At 40.0% G+C, this 16,978-nt stretch overlaps 1 protein-coding gene across 1 annotated transcript in view; it reads right to left on the bottom strand.

Annotated features, from left to right (window-relative positions):
* The window catches only part of SPAG6 (sperm associated antigen 6), a 69,549-nt gene that overhangs the window by 24,383 nt on the left and 28,188 nt on the right, over positions 1 to 16,978 (bottom strand). The window contains exons 5-7 of the mRNA XM_024766184.1: positions 6,593 to 6,798; positions 5,530 to 5,703; positions 3,587 to 3,739 (exon numbers count right to left, since the gene is read on the bottom strand). Coding sequence (XP_024621952.1) covers positions 3,587 to 3,739; positions 5,530 to 5,703; positions 6,593 to 6,798 — 533 coding nt within the window. The remainder of the gene's footprint in view (positions 1 to 3,586; positions 3,740 to 5,529; positions 5,704 to 6,592; positions 6,799 to 16,978) is intronic.

The raw sequence follows: 16,978 nt of genomic DNA on the forward strand, positions 1-16,978 counted from the left end.
CTTGGGTCACAAATCAAGCCTTGGTAAATTTAAGAAAATTTAAATTCTATCAAGTATCTTTTCTGACCACAACGCTATGAAACTAGATATCAATTACAGGAAGAAGTCTGTAAAAAAGACAAACACATGGAGGTTAAACGATACACTACTAAATAACCAAGAGATCACTGAAGAAATCAAAGAGGAAGAAATACCTAGAAACACGTGACTATGAAAACACAATGACCTAAAACTTATGGGATGCAGCAAAAGCAGTTCTAAGAGGGAAGTTTATAGCAATACAATCCTACCTCAAGAAACAAGAAATTCTGACCACAACGCTATGAAACTAGATATCAATTACAGGAAAAAGTCTGTAAAAAAGACAAACACATGGAGGTTAAATGATACACTACTAAATAACCAAGAGATCACTGAAGAAATCAAAGAGGAAGAAATACCTAGAAACACATGACTATGAAAACACAATGACCTAAAACTTATGGGATGCAGCAAAAGCAGTTCTAAGAGGGAAGTTTATAGCAATACAATCCTACCTCAAGAAACAAGAAAAGTCTCAAATAAACAAAGATACTATACATAGGAATCCTAAAGACTCTACCAGAAAACTGCTAGAGCTAATCAGCGAACTTGGCGAAGTAGCAGCATACAATATTAATGCACAGAACTCTCTTTCATTCCTATACACTAATGATGAAAAATCTGAAAGAAATTAAGGAAACACTCCCATTTACATGTGTACCACAGAAAAAAAAAAAAGAAAAAGAAACAAAATTGACTTAATTCTAGTGAGGTGGATGGACCGAGAGTTTGTCATACAGAGTGAAGCAAGTCAGAAAGAGAAAAACAAATACTGTATGCTAACCCATATATATATGGAATCTAAAAAAAAAAAAAAAAAATGGTTCTGATAAACCTAAGGGCAGGACAGGAATAAAGATGCAGACATAGAGAATGGACTTGAGGACATGGGCAGGGGGAAGGGTAAGCTGGGACGAAGTGAGAGATTGGCATGGACTTACATATACTACCAAATGTAAAATAGATAGTGGGAAGCAGCCGCATAGCACAGGGAGATCAGCTCAGTGCTTTGTGACCACCTAGAGGGGTGGGATAGGGAGGGTGGGAGGGAGACGCAAGAGGGAGGAGATATGGGGATATATGTATATGTATAGCTGATTCACTTTGTTATAAAGCAGAAACACACCACTGTAAAGCAATTATACTCCAATGAAGATGTTAAAAAAATAAAAATATAAATAAAACCTTTTGCTTTCCCTTGTTAAAAAAGTTAATTTAGAATCCTTTTAAAAATTGACTTTTCACCAAGTATAACAGATCTGAGAACAAAATACCTACTATAGATCCAAAATCAAATGAATAATATGAGCAAGAATCCTATTTAAGTAAATTTTAGGTGAAATATAGTCACTAAAACCTTTTCTGAAATAGTAAATTTCCATTAATTTTGGTCAACATTTAAATGATAGTTTTGCCCATTTTAACATGATTGAATGTCAAAGGAAGATGAGTACTTTTGTTACACAGATGGCATATGCTTATATCTTGCACTTCAAACTTCAATTTTATCTAAATAATCAAAACAGAGTTAACTAAAGGGCCTCAAATGCATCACAGTTTATATACCCAAGGAAGAGTCAAATAACCAAATCAAATTATAATTCATTCTGTATAGGCATAATTTTCTAACTAACTTGAGACTAGAAGAATTATCACTTTAAATTTAATACCACAAAAGCCACTATCACATGGGTCATGCTACCACAGCAAAGGCCAAATGATCATATATACTTTTTTTCCCTCCACCTTTAAATTAGGTTTTTAAGACCAATTTCTTAAAGAAGAGATCTGCCATATTTTTTTGACTTCCTTCTTACGACTAAAAATGTGTCTGCCCATACAAAAAGAAAAAAAAAAGGTCAGAATCTTTCTATCTTCAGAATGAGGCAACTCTCCAGAAAGTCCATACTTTTGAGACATACCAAGACTGAAGAAGCAGGAGGAAAAGAAGACAGCCCCCTTTACCCCATGCCCAACACTCTGACTTACTGGCCTCGGTTGTTTTGAACAGCAAATGAGACAAGGAGCGTTGAATGTGCTTTGAACATTAGGAAGTATTATTTAGACTGGAGGTGTTGTCAGTCCTGAGAGTACTACACGAAACGGGAAAGGATGAGGCAGTGTTGCGTGGTCTGCCTCAAACTGCTGCTTGCCCCCACCTTGATCTTCAGTTAAATGGAAGACAAACCAGATGCGAGAGGCCAGAAGCAGCCCCAGAACAAAGGCAGGGAGCACCTCCTGGTTAGTCTGGGGAAGAAACACAGGAAGCAAAAGCAATTGCTGCTTCCTTCCTCATCCTTCCTACAGTAGGCTTTCTGACTATCCACAAAAGAACCGAGAATCAAGAATCCTCATCGCATCCCCATGGTGACCCTTCAGAAAGCAGCACTACTGCTCTAGTCACTGTCAGAGTCTTTGGTAATAGAAGAACAAAAGGAAAAGCTAGAGATAAAAAGGAGTGAAGTAAAGAATTATCAAGGAATAGGTAGAAAATAAAGATCTGAGGCTTTTTTTTTTTTTCGTGGTACGCGGGCCTCTCACTGCTGTGGCCTCTCCCATTGCGGAGCACAGGCTCCGGACGCACAGGCTCAGCGGCCATGGCTCACGGGCCCAGCCGCTCCGCGGCATGTGGGATCTTCCCGGACTGGGGCACGAACCCACGTCCCCTGCATCGGCAGGCAGACTCCCAACCACTGTGCCACCAGGGAAGCCCTGAGGCTTATTTTTATTCTGAGGATTAGCAAAGGATTAAAAAAAAAATCCACACTTCTGTTTAACATACAGCAGCAGATTTTCCATGCTGATAAGAAATCCACATCCTAGAGGGTTGCTGGAGACACTGGGAGCACGCAGCCTTTGAAGCATGCTTCAGGAGATCAACATTTATTCATTCAACAAATATTTTTTGATCACCTACTATGAGCCAGGGCTACGTGATCTGGTGGGTTAATTCCAAGCCGTAAATTGAGATAAGGCCAAATCCCTAGAGCAAGGAAACAGCATGTCAGAAACATGCTATCCAACATGTGCTCTGAATTGCCCATGTCTAATAAGAGAAATTAGCTCATGGAAGCTGAAGGAGAGAGAGCCATCCATTGTCATATCCTGCCCAAATGGCAGGAAGGGGGAGAATGTACAGAATAATAAAAATGACCACTGGGCATGTCATTTATCATAGCTGTCTTTAATGCAAGTATGCTTTACATATTTGTAAAGCCAATCCTTCAAGATACAAATACATGGTATTTAGACATAGGTGATACTAACACTCAGAGGTGTTGACATTTTATTGATATTAAACACTGAGTAAAACTTTAAACTTCCTGCCAAGTAAACTTTACTTCAAGCATTGCTTTGGGAAACTTACTAATAAGCCTTGAAGAAAGCTGGTAGTTCTTTGACTCTGGTCAGCTATATTTTACACTCTGTGGGATAGTATTAATCTGTGGTTCTGTCTTAGAGTATCTCACTGCAATAACCAGAGGAAAAGGAAGCAAGAACAAACCTTGGAGATGATGACCGCCATTGCCAGGTTCTCAGAATGAGCTGCCACGTAGCCAAGCATCATGATGCCCGGCAGCTTTATGTTTCCTTTGCAGGACCCAATGCAATCGATCACGGCAGCAACTCCCCCCGTGTTCACGATCAGCTGAGAAAGCTAAGAGGAAAGAAGGAGAGCTAGGTAACCATGGCCCTAAAGTGTAAGATGATCTTTAAATATTACTTTAGCATTGCCAAATTTTAAAATTTAGGACCTAAAAAACATCTGGTACTCAGGGCTTTGGGACAGCCTGGAGGGGTGGGATGGGGAGAGTGGGAGGGAGGGAGACGCAAGAGGGAGGACACATGGGAGCGTATGGATAGCTGATTCACTTTGTTATAAAGCAGAAACTAACACACCATTGTAAAGCAATTATGCCCCAATAAAGATGTTAAAAAAAAAAAAAATCTGGTAAAATCTGAAATATGATTTAGTGAAATTATTATATTTATCAAAGAAGTGTACAGGGGTAACAGTCCTGCTATTTCTAATGTACAGAATATGCTCACTGTGAGGACCCTCTCTGTGGTTCAATTTTTCTTGCACGACTCTATCCTTATCATAATGGATGTCCAAACTCCTCACCTAAACACTAAGCCTAGGGCTAGTTCATAACTAGCTAACTGCTGAAACCCCCCATCACAAGGCGTGAGTAAGAATTGGATTAATCACTGAATGCTGAAAGGTGAGATCAGACTTGAAATAGTCTAGCCCCATTATCCTTCCTTTGCTAGCAATGATCTCTAGCTGACTGCACTCCCGTCTTGAACAATCTCAACCAGATAAAGATGTTGGGTGAAATAATGAATGAGGACTTGGGACTTCCCTGGTGGTCCAGTGGCTACGACTCCGAGCTCCCAATGCAGGGGGCCCGGGTTCAATCCCTGGTCAGGGAACTAGATCCCATGTGCTGCAACTAAAGAGCCCCCACGCCACAACGAAGATCCTGTGTGCTGCCACTAAGACCTGGTGCATCCAAATAAATAAATTTTTTTTAAAAAAAAGGAATAAAGACTTAAAAGTTTAGTGAAATGAAACTGATTAGTGAAAATATACACAGAAAAAGACATAACTTCAGAATCTACCCAGGTTCGCTTCGTCTCTATTCCTTTCCCACCTCACACCTCAGAGCAGGAACCACTGTGCAAGAGCAGCTGTTAGAGCAGTTACGCCAGGTCAGGGGGCCTGATGGTCTCTCCCAACCTGGAAGGGCACCATCTCTCACTACACCCCGCTGACCTAGAGTGACAGGACAACAAAGGTCCACGGTCCCTACAATCTAGAAACGGAAAGCAGAAAATGATTAAAACCTGAGATTTCAGACTCAAACTCCATTGATATAACCCAGTGGTTCTCAAGTGGGGGCACTCTTGTCCCCTAGGAAACATTTAGTAATATGTGGGGACATTTTTGCTCGTCACAACTTGGGGGAGGGGTGCTACTGGCATCCAGTGGGCAGAGGCCAGGGATGCTGCTAAACATCCATCCTACAGTGTACAGGACAGCCCCTCACAACAAAGAATGATCTGGTCCAAAATGTCAACAGTGCTGAGGATGAGAAACCCTCAGAACATGTGACACTGTCCCTGAGCCCTGTGAACAAATTGACGTTTTACTTAAAAACTAACTGCATACTGTTGGTTTGTTTTGTTTTGTTTTGTTTTTCTTTTTCGGTACGCAGGCCTCTCACTGTTGCGGCCTCTCCTGTTGTGGAGCACAGGCTCCGGACACGCAGGCTCAGCGGCCATGGCTCACGGGCCCAGCCGCTCCGCGGCATGTGGGATCTTCCCGGACCGGGGCACGAACCCGTGTTCCCTGCATCGGCAGGTGGACTCTCAACCACTGCGCCACCAGGGAAGCCCCATACTGTTGTATTTTGAAGCTGGTTTTTTTTTCCCTTGTTTTACCTCAGGTGTATGTTTTGCAATCTCTCTAATTAAAGTGGAAGCATTTTTCTTCACGTATTCATCTTTGTCCTTCAGACAGGTAAGTACAGCTGGAAAAATCTCTGCTTCAACCACCATTTCTGCTAGATCCACAGAATGTTTCGCAATCTGACTGAGAGCTGAAAGGACCTGACGCTGTTGAGCAAAAACCAAAGCCGAATGTTACACAGACTCCACTGTGGAGTTCAGACATAATTGAAACAGCTTCGCACACACTCAAATTCCTTTATAAAGAGGAGAAAACAATGACACGTCCAACATCATCTAGGAGTCTCGAGGCATTCACATCCTAGTCTTCTTATACCTAAATAGTCAATTTCTTAAATTCCCTAATTTCCAAGTTAAACATCTTAGTTCACACTATTGACTATTTAAATCTCTTATCAACTGAGGCTGGTCAAAGAATATAACCCTGGGATGAATACTATTTCTTAATTACACAATACTTAAATTGTTAATTGATGATAAACACAGTAATGTAGTACAGTAACAATCAAGTAGAACTAACATTTTGGGATATTGCCAATATCATTTGTAAAAACTTTACATTGCTTAATTAATATTAACAATTTTTAAATCTTACAGAATATAACTATTAGAATATAAAAGTATAATTGGTGACTATCAACTGAAAATTAGATTTTAGAAAGCTATAAAAAAGACTAATATAAATATGGCAATTTTTACAGGAAACTTAAATATAACAATGGGCTAGAAAACCTTTAGGTCCCTTCTAACCCTGAGATTTAATCATTACGTGATTCCTTACTTTAATTATTAGTATTAATTCTGATGCTACTTCTAGTTTTCAGCATTGCACATACTTTTTCCCAGTCACATCTTTATTGTCTAATCCTTACAGCACAGTTTTCACATATTAAAGGACCAAATACACAATATATTCATATCTGTTTTCCATGATAATTTACTAATTATTTAAAAATGTATAATATTAATCTGCACACATTTCCATCTTCTTAGATTATCGGAATCCTGGATTGTTTGTTTCTTTATTTTTAACTACCTTCAACTTAGCATCAGGGTTCAGGATCATCTGGGCTAAGTGAGCAATTGCTCCTGCGTCCACCACTGTCTGTGCCAACTCTGGAGAATGCTTTGCAATATCACTGAGGGCCGAAGCAGCAATCCTTTTCAAAGCAATTTCTGGCTCTTGGATACAGAGCACTAAAAGAGGAATGGCTCCCACGTCCACCACAGCTTGTGACAGCTCTGTGGGTCCAAGAAAAGTAATTAAGTGAGTATGGGTGACTGACCCTTGTACAAGCCACTTTTCACCCTGACAGATACAGCAAAGGGAAAAGGGGACGGTGTACTTCACTGTCTCGACATCTGCATTTCTAATCAGGCTTCCTGGTTTCATGAACCATGTGGACCAATCCTGAGCTGAAAAGAATACAGGTCAATAGATGGACCTCCATTTACATGAACACATTTGAGGTAGATTAAGCTGAAATGGCTTCCTATTCTTTTTTTTTTTTTAAGAGAGTAAGCAGATGTCAGCTGTTTAAGCTCTGACAATTCTGCACTTCTCAATAGGCAAGCATTTTATGCATGGTTTACAATAACAGAGAAAATTAAAGTACCAAAAATTTACCAACCACACTAATTAGGCAGTATTTTGTGCTATTTACATGAGTAAACATTAACATGAATCTTGTGCCAATAATGTCGATTTTTAAATTCCTTTCATCTTATTGTACTTTTAAAAGATTTTTTTTAAAACTTTGTACAATATTAAAAGGTGTATTTTCATTGTACATATAAAAACACTTTCAAAAATGAGAACTACAACTGAACAGGCTTTAATATATATAAATGTTAATGTAAGATAAAGAAATAAATTTATCTTAAGCATTTTACATGTCAGAAACAGTATCTTTTGTATATACATGTTGATTCACTTGTGTGCCCAAAAATAACAGCTATAAAAAATAACACATTTTAAAATTATAGAGAACAGGAGACAAGCAGGCAGACCCATATAATATACGTGTAAAAACTGTCTGTTGAGAAGCATAAAACAGTGCATAGTTACAGATTCTACTCTCATTGTACTCATGGCCTTTCTTGCTGAATCACATATACCCATTTCTATAATCTCTTCCTTTCAAATTATGCTCTCATTTTCTCAGATTTATAGCGCCTTGGCAATTTATATCTTAATAGTCAAGCTATCAATTCAGCATATCTCTTAGTCTTTAAAGAAAATACAGTCTTTAATTTTTCAAAAGATTGGTAATATCACATTTTCTAAAAGGAAATAATGTTAGAAAATACAGGTTAGTGTCCAACACTTGTTTTCCTTCAATTATTATAATTATCTTAAAAGTCCCGATCTTGCATAAACGATTCATTCATTCTTTCATTAAACAAGTATTAATGGAAGGTTATTATGTGTCAGACTCATTCAACACGGGTGCAGATGACACAATTCTACAAATTAACACTACACTGATTAGCAAATACGTTTCAATTAAAAAACCCAAGTGTGAAATATGAAATACAATGGGAAGTTCACCTATTTATGTATTTTCACTTTTATACAGTTTCTAAGAGTAAAGAATCTGCAGTAAACAACTGTTTAAAAAACAGTTAATATGGGCTTCCCTGGTGGCACAGTGGTTAAGAATCTGCCTGCCAATTCAGGGGACACGGGTTCGAGCCCTGGTCCAGGAAGATCCCAAATGCCGCGGAGCAACTAAGCCTGTGCGCCACAACTACTGAGCCTGTGCTCTAGAGCCTGTGCTCCGCAACACGAGAAGCCACCAGAATGAGAAGCCCGCGCAACGCGAAGCCTTCGAAGAGTAGCCCCCGCTCTCCACAACTAGAGAAAGCCCGCACACAGCAACAAAGACCCAATGCAGCCAAAAATATAAAATAAATAAGTTTTTTGAAAGTTAATAAACTATTAATAAATAGTTAATAAAACTATTAATAAAAACAAAGTTCTTTTTAAAAAAATTTATCATCTTTGTAATTCCCATACATTTTATTCTTTCCTTGAGTAACTGAGTACCGTATCCTCCTTTTCCTGAACTCTATAATGTTAATAATAAAGCAAACTCAGTTCTTCTGACTTGTTACCCATTCCCATCCAAAGCTGTTTTCCATTCTTTCTGGATCAGTGATGCTAAACGAGGGGAAGGCTGGGGAGGGTACCAAAGAAAGGTTTGCCTGAAGGTAATGAAGCTTCCAGGGACCTGGATGGGGCCTAGCAATTTTGTACTTGCAGTTTCATATACCTGACATCTCCAATTTATATGGTCCTACAAAACCCAGCTCTGTTCTTGGGTGGCACACATTGTAATTCATAAATGATACTGTTCTACCACTTTCATTCATATACTGGGTATAAGACAGTGTATATAAAGGTAAGAGTATAATAGACCTAAATAATGCACACCATACTATATTACACATTCCACAGGCTATTTCATCCTGCCTCTGCCACTACTCTTTTTCCTGTGGTATATCCTTCTCCTCTTCCCTACCGTTGCTTCCTCTGGTATTTCTGTGCCAGTCGCTGTTGACATCTACCCCATAGCCTTTGTCGGTCAGGGCGTGGGCTTGTGAATCAATCCTGGTGAATGGACCTGAGCAGAAGCCAGCTAGAAGCATCTCTGAGCGGTTTTCCTCTGTAATAAACAGAAATACACAAGAGGAAACACCGCCTCTTCTTTGCTGGACATGGGCACATCTGCCTGCAAATGACATCTGGAACTCCTACAGCCATCTTGCAACTATAACAGAAGAAATTGCCAATACGCTGAGGATGGCCGAGTACAAAAATGAAAAACATCTGGGTCCTCCAAGACACTGTTCAGCTGCATAACCAACCTTGGAACTGCCCTGACTCTTCACTTTGTGTCATGCGAAATAAAAAAATGTCCTCATTGCTTAAGCCACCTGTAGCTGATATTCTGTAACTTACAGCCCCAAACATATTGATACAATTCTGTCCTCTCTCAGGCTTGGTGTATATACTTATTTTCCTCTCCTTTCTGGTCACTGAGTGTTCATTACGTGCTTACTATGTGCTAGAAACTTGGCTAGATCTTGGGGAAGCAGAATAGAGTAAAAATGTTGTTCTGTTCTAGCAGACTCTGCTCAGGGTAAATATGTGAACAGACCACAGCACAGAGTGGAGCTGGGAGTTGGGTGCATGGAGAGTTTGGGGAAACACACATGGGGTGCCGTTTCAGGCAGTGCTTCCCATCCTCCTTCCTGCTCCCCTTTTCTTCTTCTCTCTACTTTTCTACTCTAAAAAAAGTGGTAGTAACCAAAACGCATACAAAAATCTGGTACACTTAAAAGTTACTCCCTATAGGAGAAATCTCAAAGAATTCTTTTTTAACTCTAATTTGGAAATGAGTCTGGGTTGTTTAATTAATTATTAAACTTAGGAAATCAAAGATTGATATGTACAGATGCTCATAAAAGGTTTGATCAAGAAAAAAAGAGCCAATTAATTTATCTTCAGTGCCTGAAAATATCTTAACCTCATTTTTTTCCTTAACCTCATTTTAAATTTTAAATGACTCTTCAAAAAACAAATTATTTAAAACTACATCTTCTTTTATGCAAGAACATGTGCCATAATCATATACTGTTAGGTAACCAGCAAAATTAGAAGTAGTTATGCAAAAAATAAAAAAAATCAGAGAAAGAAGGCTTTATGTTATACTAACATACTAACAAGATTTAGATGGGGTTGATGGTACTATTGGTGATATATTTTCTTCTCTATTTGACAAATTTTCTTCAATGTGATTGTTTTTAAAAAATAAAAGAAATATGAACATGTCCTTTGACCACACATATAGCTATTGCAGTGGCTAACTATACTAACATTACTATTCTAAAGAAAAATAAACACTTTAGCTTATTTCTCACTATGGAAGAAAGTTTCTTATTTTTAGAAATGGTGGGAATATGTCTCCTTGAAACAAAGTATTAGGAAAGAATGCATAATTATTCTTTGAAGAATTACTAATATATACTAGAAATATTATCCATTTACTTTTTCACACTTTCCCTCATCTTAATTCATGCCTTTATTACAGTTAAAATATTACATTTTTTAAATGTTAAGGCTTATTCATTTTTAACAATTTTTTAAACTTCAAATTGTCAGTAGAAATAAAACTATACAATAGCACCTTCCTTATTCATAAATAATAATTAAAGCCATTGATTGCATGCATGTAGACAACTGGTATACAGTCCGCAAATCTGATGGTCAGCTGTTTTCAGTAAAGAAATAGCTAGTTCTCTTTGGCCTCCTGAATACCTCACTGCTGAGTGAAGGAATTGAGGCAGCCACCTCTATCGAACCATAACAAGCTCAGTACAACTTTAGATTTAATTTTTAAAACAAAAGGAGACACAGATAAAAGGGAGGACATTTAAGATCAACAACATTCATAAAATTACTAGTATCTAAAGCTGGATGAATGGAATATTAAGGGATGACTTTATGTTGACCAGAAGGGAAGAGCACAGAAAGGAAAGTCCATCAGCATATAACAGGCACGGCTGTAACACGTAAAACTAGGTGCGTCAGGCAAAAGTGATTTTGCTTTATTTTAACAGTGCTCACAATGGCCTTAACCCCTCCTCTTAATTGTTATGGCTAGTGGTTTGTTTAGATCAGGAGTGGTAAACACAGGGCCCAGGCAAGTAATTAAAATAAGTGAAGCCAGCAGGTGTAAGAAAAATAACTGAGTGGGAAGCACAGTAAACTGCAAGACTATACGCACCAGCTACAAGGAGCAGCAATTACTCAACTTCAGCCCAGCGCGGCCACATAGGAATACAGGCAACCGTTGTCAGATGCTTGGATTTTTCAAGAGAAGCCACACATCTGATTTTTGATGTGAAACTGCCTGGTTTTTAAGTGTTGGAAACTTAAAAACACACTGTGTAAGACAACATAGTGCAGGCTAAATAAAACACATCTATCATTTTACAACCCTAGGCTTAAACCTTACACCTTCTAAAACGAGCTGTGGGGACTCTGGATGTAGAAAGGTGACATTCTTTCTACATTTGATTCTTGAAGACACACTCTAGAGTCATAAAGGAAGAACCACTATAGTGATTACATAAGAAAATTCAGAGGTGAATTCCAAGAAATTGATGAAAACCTAAAAATTGGACTTCAAAAAAAGGATTAATCTAAACATATATTATGATACTCCACTAATTTTTCTGCTCATAATGGAGATGTAAAAGGGAAGAATGTGAGCAAAATTAAGTGATCCATCATGAGAACTCATAAAAAGGACTCAAAATGAAGAGGTTCTCCGAAAGGAAAAAAAGGAAGAAATAAAAATATATATATAATATATTATATATATAAAACATATATATATTATATATATAAATATATTATATATATAATATATATATTTAGCATACTAATTCAAAAATAATTAGGCAAATCAAACACCTCAAAAACTCTAATTCCAGGGCTTTCCTGGTGGCGCAGTGGTTGAGAGTCCACCTGCCGATGCAGGGGACACGGGTTCGTGCCCCGGTCCGGGAAGATCCCACATGCCGCGGAGCAGCTGGGCCCGTGAGCCATGGCCGCTGAGCCTGAGCTCCACAACGGGAGAGGCCACAACAGTGAGAGGCCCGCGAATCAAAAAACAAAACACACAAACAAAAAAAACTCTAATTCCTTTTAACTTTATTGCTTTTTAATTTCGTTTTCCAAACACTGCTTTTAACTCACTGGTTTTAAGCCCTACAAAAATTTCTATTCTATTTTTTCATTAAAAATAAAATAAAGTTATGAATCATCATTTCTTTGCATTTAGGTGGCCCTATTTCTTAGTTTAAAGATAGGCTGGGGCTTCCCTCGTGGCGCAGTGGTTGGGAGTCCGCCTGCCGATGTGGGGGACGTGGGTTCGTGCCCCGGTCTGGGGGGATCCCGCGTGTCGCGGAGCGGCTGGGCCTGTGAGCCATGGCCGCTGGGCCTGCGCGTCCGGAGCCTGTGCTCCGCGATGGGAGGGGCCGCGGCAGTGAGAGGCCCGCGTACCGCAAAAAAAAAAAAAAGGCTGGTTTTGCATCTGGCTGTAAAACACAGCTATATTACTTCAAAACCTTTGTGAAATAAAACGGGTTAAAAAATACATTTAAGATTTGGCTATCACTTACGATGTCAATCTTATGTTATATAATCATCCCATTCAACCAAATTTTTCATGAAATTACAGTAAAAACAAATATGGAGGTGTAATCGCCAAAACTGGTTTATATACCATACGCCAGTATGATTTTAGGAATGTCGCTTTTAAAGTGGAAGAAATTTGTCTAGAAATTTGTCTAACCCAGCTGTTTACAACTGGTTTAGTTACCTACTGCCACACCAAACTTAGCTGCTTAAAACAGGAAACGTTTATAATCTTACAGTTTCTGTACATCAGGAATCTGGGAGAGGCTCAGCTGGATGGTTCAGGCTGTGACCTCTCACTAGGCTGCAATCAAGCCATCAGCAGTAACCAGGGCTGCAGTTATCTGAGGCTTGACCGGGATACACTGGGTCTACAGGATCTTCTTCCCAGCGTACCCACGGGAGTTGGAAGAAGGCATCAATTCCTCCCCATTTCTGGGCTCTTTCATAGGTAGCTCATGATGAGGCTTCCCCCAGAGTGAGTGATCCAGAGGAGAGAACCCAAGACAAAAGCCATAGTCTTTTATAATCTAACCTCAGAAGTGACATGCCATCACTTCTGCTATATTTCATTGGTGCAACGTGGGCGGAGACTGCACAGGGATGTGACTAGGAAGAGGAAGGCATGGAAGCCAGCTACCAAAAAACCTTTATTCTACACCAACACATCTGAGAGAGGCAATATCCTTCTATAGGTAACGATGGCTCACTAGAGCTATAATTCTGAGCTGAGAAACTGATATCTCCAATCGCATGTTGGAGTGAGAAAAGGTGGCGGGAATTTGCATATTATTATGAAAAAATCTAATGTATGATTTTTATTTATCCCCCGCTCCCACAAATGTCATTTTTCCTACCCATTATCTCCACGCCACCTCTTTCCACCCCATCTCCAGAGCCATCGGTCTAATCCTTACATATGGATTGAGTGTCTGAGAGATGTTAACACACATACATACATATGCTTTGAAGGTTAAATAATTCTAGCTTCTTTAAAAAGTCAAGTGAGTCAAATAAGCCATTGATCTGGAGTTAACGGGGCCTTAGTAAGAAATTACAATCAGCTGGATGGTTGGCGCACTTACACAAGGCTCAAGTATAAAAAACAGCTTCAAAATACGGAAAGGAAAAGTCAAGAAGTGGAGACGAGAGAAAGAAAAGGTGGGAAGTGGTAGAGTTGGGTACGGCCTTGGAAGATCATAGGTAGCATAAGATACAAAGCCATTTTTAAAACCCTGATTTTAGCAGCTTTTAGTTTTATACTTTACTCAACAGCTGAGACTAAGCTGAATTGGAAAAGGCAAAGTTACAGAGAGGGTCTGGAGTGCTCTTGTATGAAGAAAATAATAAATTACTTGGAATCAGCTTTTACAAAATACGCTTTTTGTATCTAGACATGTTTCCATTCATTTCTACTTGCTTTATATAATATTGCAACAATCGTAGTTTCATTCCACCTACAATCTGCATTCTGCTGGGGGGAAAAAAAATCCTTAGATGGCAAATGCAGATTTTATTATTCAAACTTTCGAACTTCACTGGCATTTGTTCTTTGTTCCAGCCCAGTTTTAGGCAAGTCCCTGCCTTCGAGGAGCTCAGGCTGACAGAGGAGGCTAAACAGTAAAGGGTTAGCAGTGCCCCAGTGGAATTCTCTACAAGAACACACAAAGGACAGAGGAAACAGAAACGAAGCACTGGATGGTGAGAAAGTTTACAGGATGTTTTTATACAAGTGGTCCCCGGTCAGCAGCTCTTGGGGTGACCACCTCTGGGTGGTTAATGAAGCTACCTGTGGGCCTCAACTGTCCACTTTTTTTTTTTTTTTTTTAGAAGCCCCGACTTTTTTTTTTTTTTTTTTAGAAGCCCCGACTTTTTTTTTTTTTTTTTTAGAAGCCCCGACTTTTTTTTTTTTTTTTTTTGCGGTACGCGGGCCTCTCACTGCTGTGGCCTCTCCCATTGTGGAGCACAGGCTCCGGACGCGCAGGTTCAGCGGCCATGGCTCACGGGCCCAGCCGCTCCGCGGCATGTGGGATCCTCCCGGACCGGGGCACGAACCCATGTCCCCTGTATTGGCAGGTGGACTCTCAACCACTGCGCCACCAGGGAAGCCACTGTCCACTTTTATTGCTGAGGATGAGCCAGCCCAACACTGTTAATAACTGCATGACATCCCACTGAGTAAATATTCCATAATTTACTTAACCTCTCCCCCCCACCCCAGCTACTCAGGACACTTAATTGTTTTGTTTGCTTTGGGGCTTTGCCATTCTTAAGTTCAGTACAGTGAACTTCTTTGTGCATTAAGATTACGTTTATTTATTAGTTATCCATTGCTACATACAAAATGACCCAAACTCAGCAGCTTAAAGCATCATTCCTTATCTCATATTTTCTGTGGGTCAGGAATCCACGAGCAGCCTAGCTGGGGGGTTCAGGCTTGGAGTTTCTCATGAAGTTGCTGTCACACTGTCTGCTGGGGATGCAGTCATCTGAAGGCACAACTGGGGTAGGATCTGCTTCCAAGCTCACTAGTGTAGCTGTAGGAAGCTCCGGTTTCTTGCTGGTTGTCGAAGACCTTAGCTCCTCATGACATGGGCCTTTCCACAGGCTGCCTGAGTGTGTCCTCATGTCACAGCACCTGGCTTCCCTCAGAATGAGTGATGAGAGAACCCCACAACAGAAGCCTCGATCCTGCAGAGCTGGTCACCTACTCTCAGAAGTGACAGACCATCACTTCTGTAGCATTCTGGTGGTAACACAGACCAATCCTGGTACGATGTGGGAGGGGACTGTACAAGGGTGAGAATGCCAGGACATGGGATCTCTGAGGGGCATTTGGGAGGCTGGCTACCACGGGTCCTAAGCACTGATACAAATATACTCTACAGGTTACACAAACATACAAACATTCACACATATGTGTGTGCGTGTATGTGTTTACTTAAGATAGAGGCACAGAGGTGAAGGTCCTGAGGGGAAGAATGTTGACATTTTTTGAGGTTCTTGATATTTTTAGATTAAACCACATGAAACTGCTGTTTTTGTTAAGTCAAAACCAATCAAATATAGGTAATTTCATAAGGTCAACCTAATATGACTGCAATATTGTTTTCCAAAGGGGATTATCAGTATGTGGCCCCATCAACAATGTGCGAGCCTGGTAGTTTGGCCACTTATAAAGTACATTTCAGCCCTTACATCAGTAAGTGATTGCTCGAAGTTGACTCATCATTTACTTCTCCCCAAATGGTAAGTTTAGTTCCATATTCCTTAACTTACTACACATGTACTGCTCAGTTATACTGATTAATAAGCATGAATATTAAGTGTGACTTTTTGAGACCACAGCATCACCACTACATTGCCTTTTAACAACAACAAACCCCCCACACACACACACACAAAACACAGAGTGCAGGCACAGGAACTCTAAATCAGTGCTGTGAGATGGGATGTGAGCCACGTGTATAATTTAAAATTTTCTAGGGAATTCCCTTGTGGCGCAGTGGTTAAGAATCCACCTGCCAATGCAGGGGACACGGGTTCGAGCCCTGGTCCGGGAAGATCCCACATGCTGCGGAGCAACTAAGCCCGTGCGCCACAACCACTGAGCCTACACTCTAGCCCGCAAGCCTAACTACTGAAGCCTGTGGCCCTGGAGCCTACGTGCCACAACTGCTGAGCCTGCGTACTGCAACTACTGACATACGACATAGAAAAGAATCAGGCCAGCCAGCTCTGTCTGGATTTCTTTCTTACATTATCTATTTGGTAAACGGGTTGTAATCTACTCGACGTTTCTGTAGTATGAGAATGAGCCAATTCCTGCAAGCCCTGTTCATCTGTGGCTGCAGCTATCTCCTCTCCTGACTGCTACTGAGCTGGAAGGGAAATCTCTCACTTGATTTAGGATATAAATGATATCCCTGAGAAAAAGAATAGTCACACATGTGGAAACCAGTCATCAGGGATTAAAAACAGAGGTATCTGGCAAGGCTGTCAGATACTACAAGGAGCTTAAAATGAAGAACGATGAGCTTTCATACACTTGCCTTTCTCACATTATAAAAAGGAAGACTCTCTGAAGGGTTCTGAGTAATTGCCAAGCAGTTCTGCCATAAATGGCTGTCTGACCAGCATAAATCGTTTAACCTCTCTATTTCAGTTTCCTCACCTATATGTTAATATTATATATATATATATATATATATA

This window comes from Neophocaena asiaeorientalis, unplaced genomic scaffold (genome assembly GCF_003031525.2).
Source record: "Neophocaena asiaeorientalis asiaeorientalis breed wild unplaced genomic scaffold, Neophocaena_asiaeorientalis_V1.1 scaffold217, whole genome shotgun sequence".
NCBI lineage: Eukaryota > Metazoa > Chordata > Mammalia > Artiodactyla > Phocoenidae > Neophocaena > Neophocaena asiaeorientalis.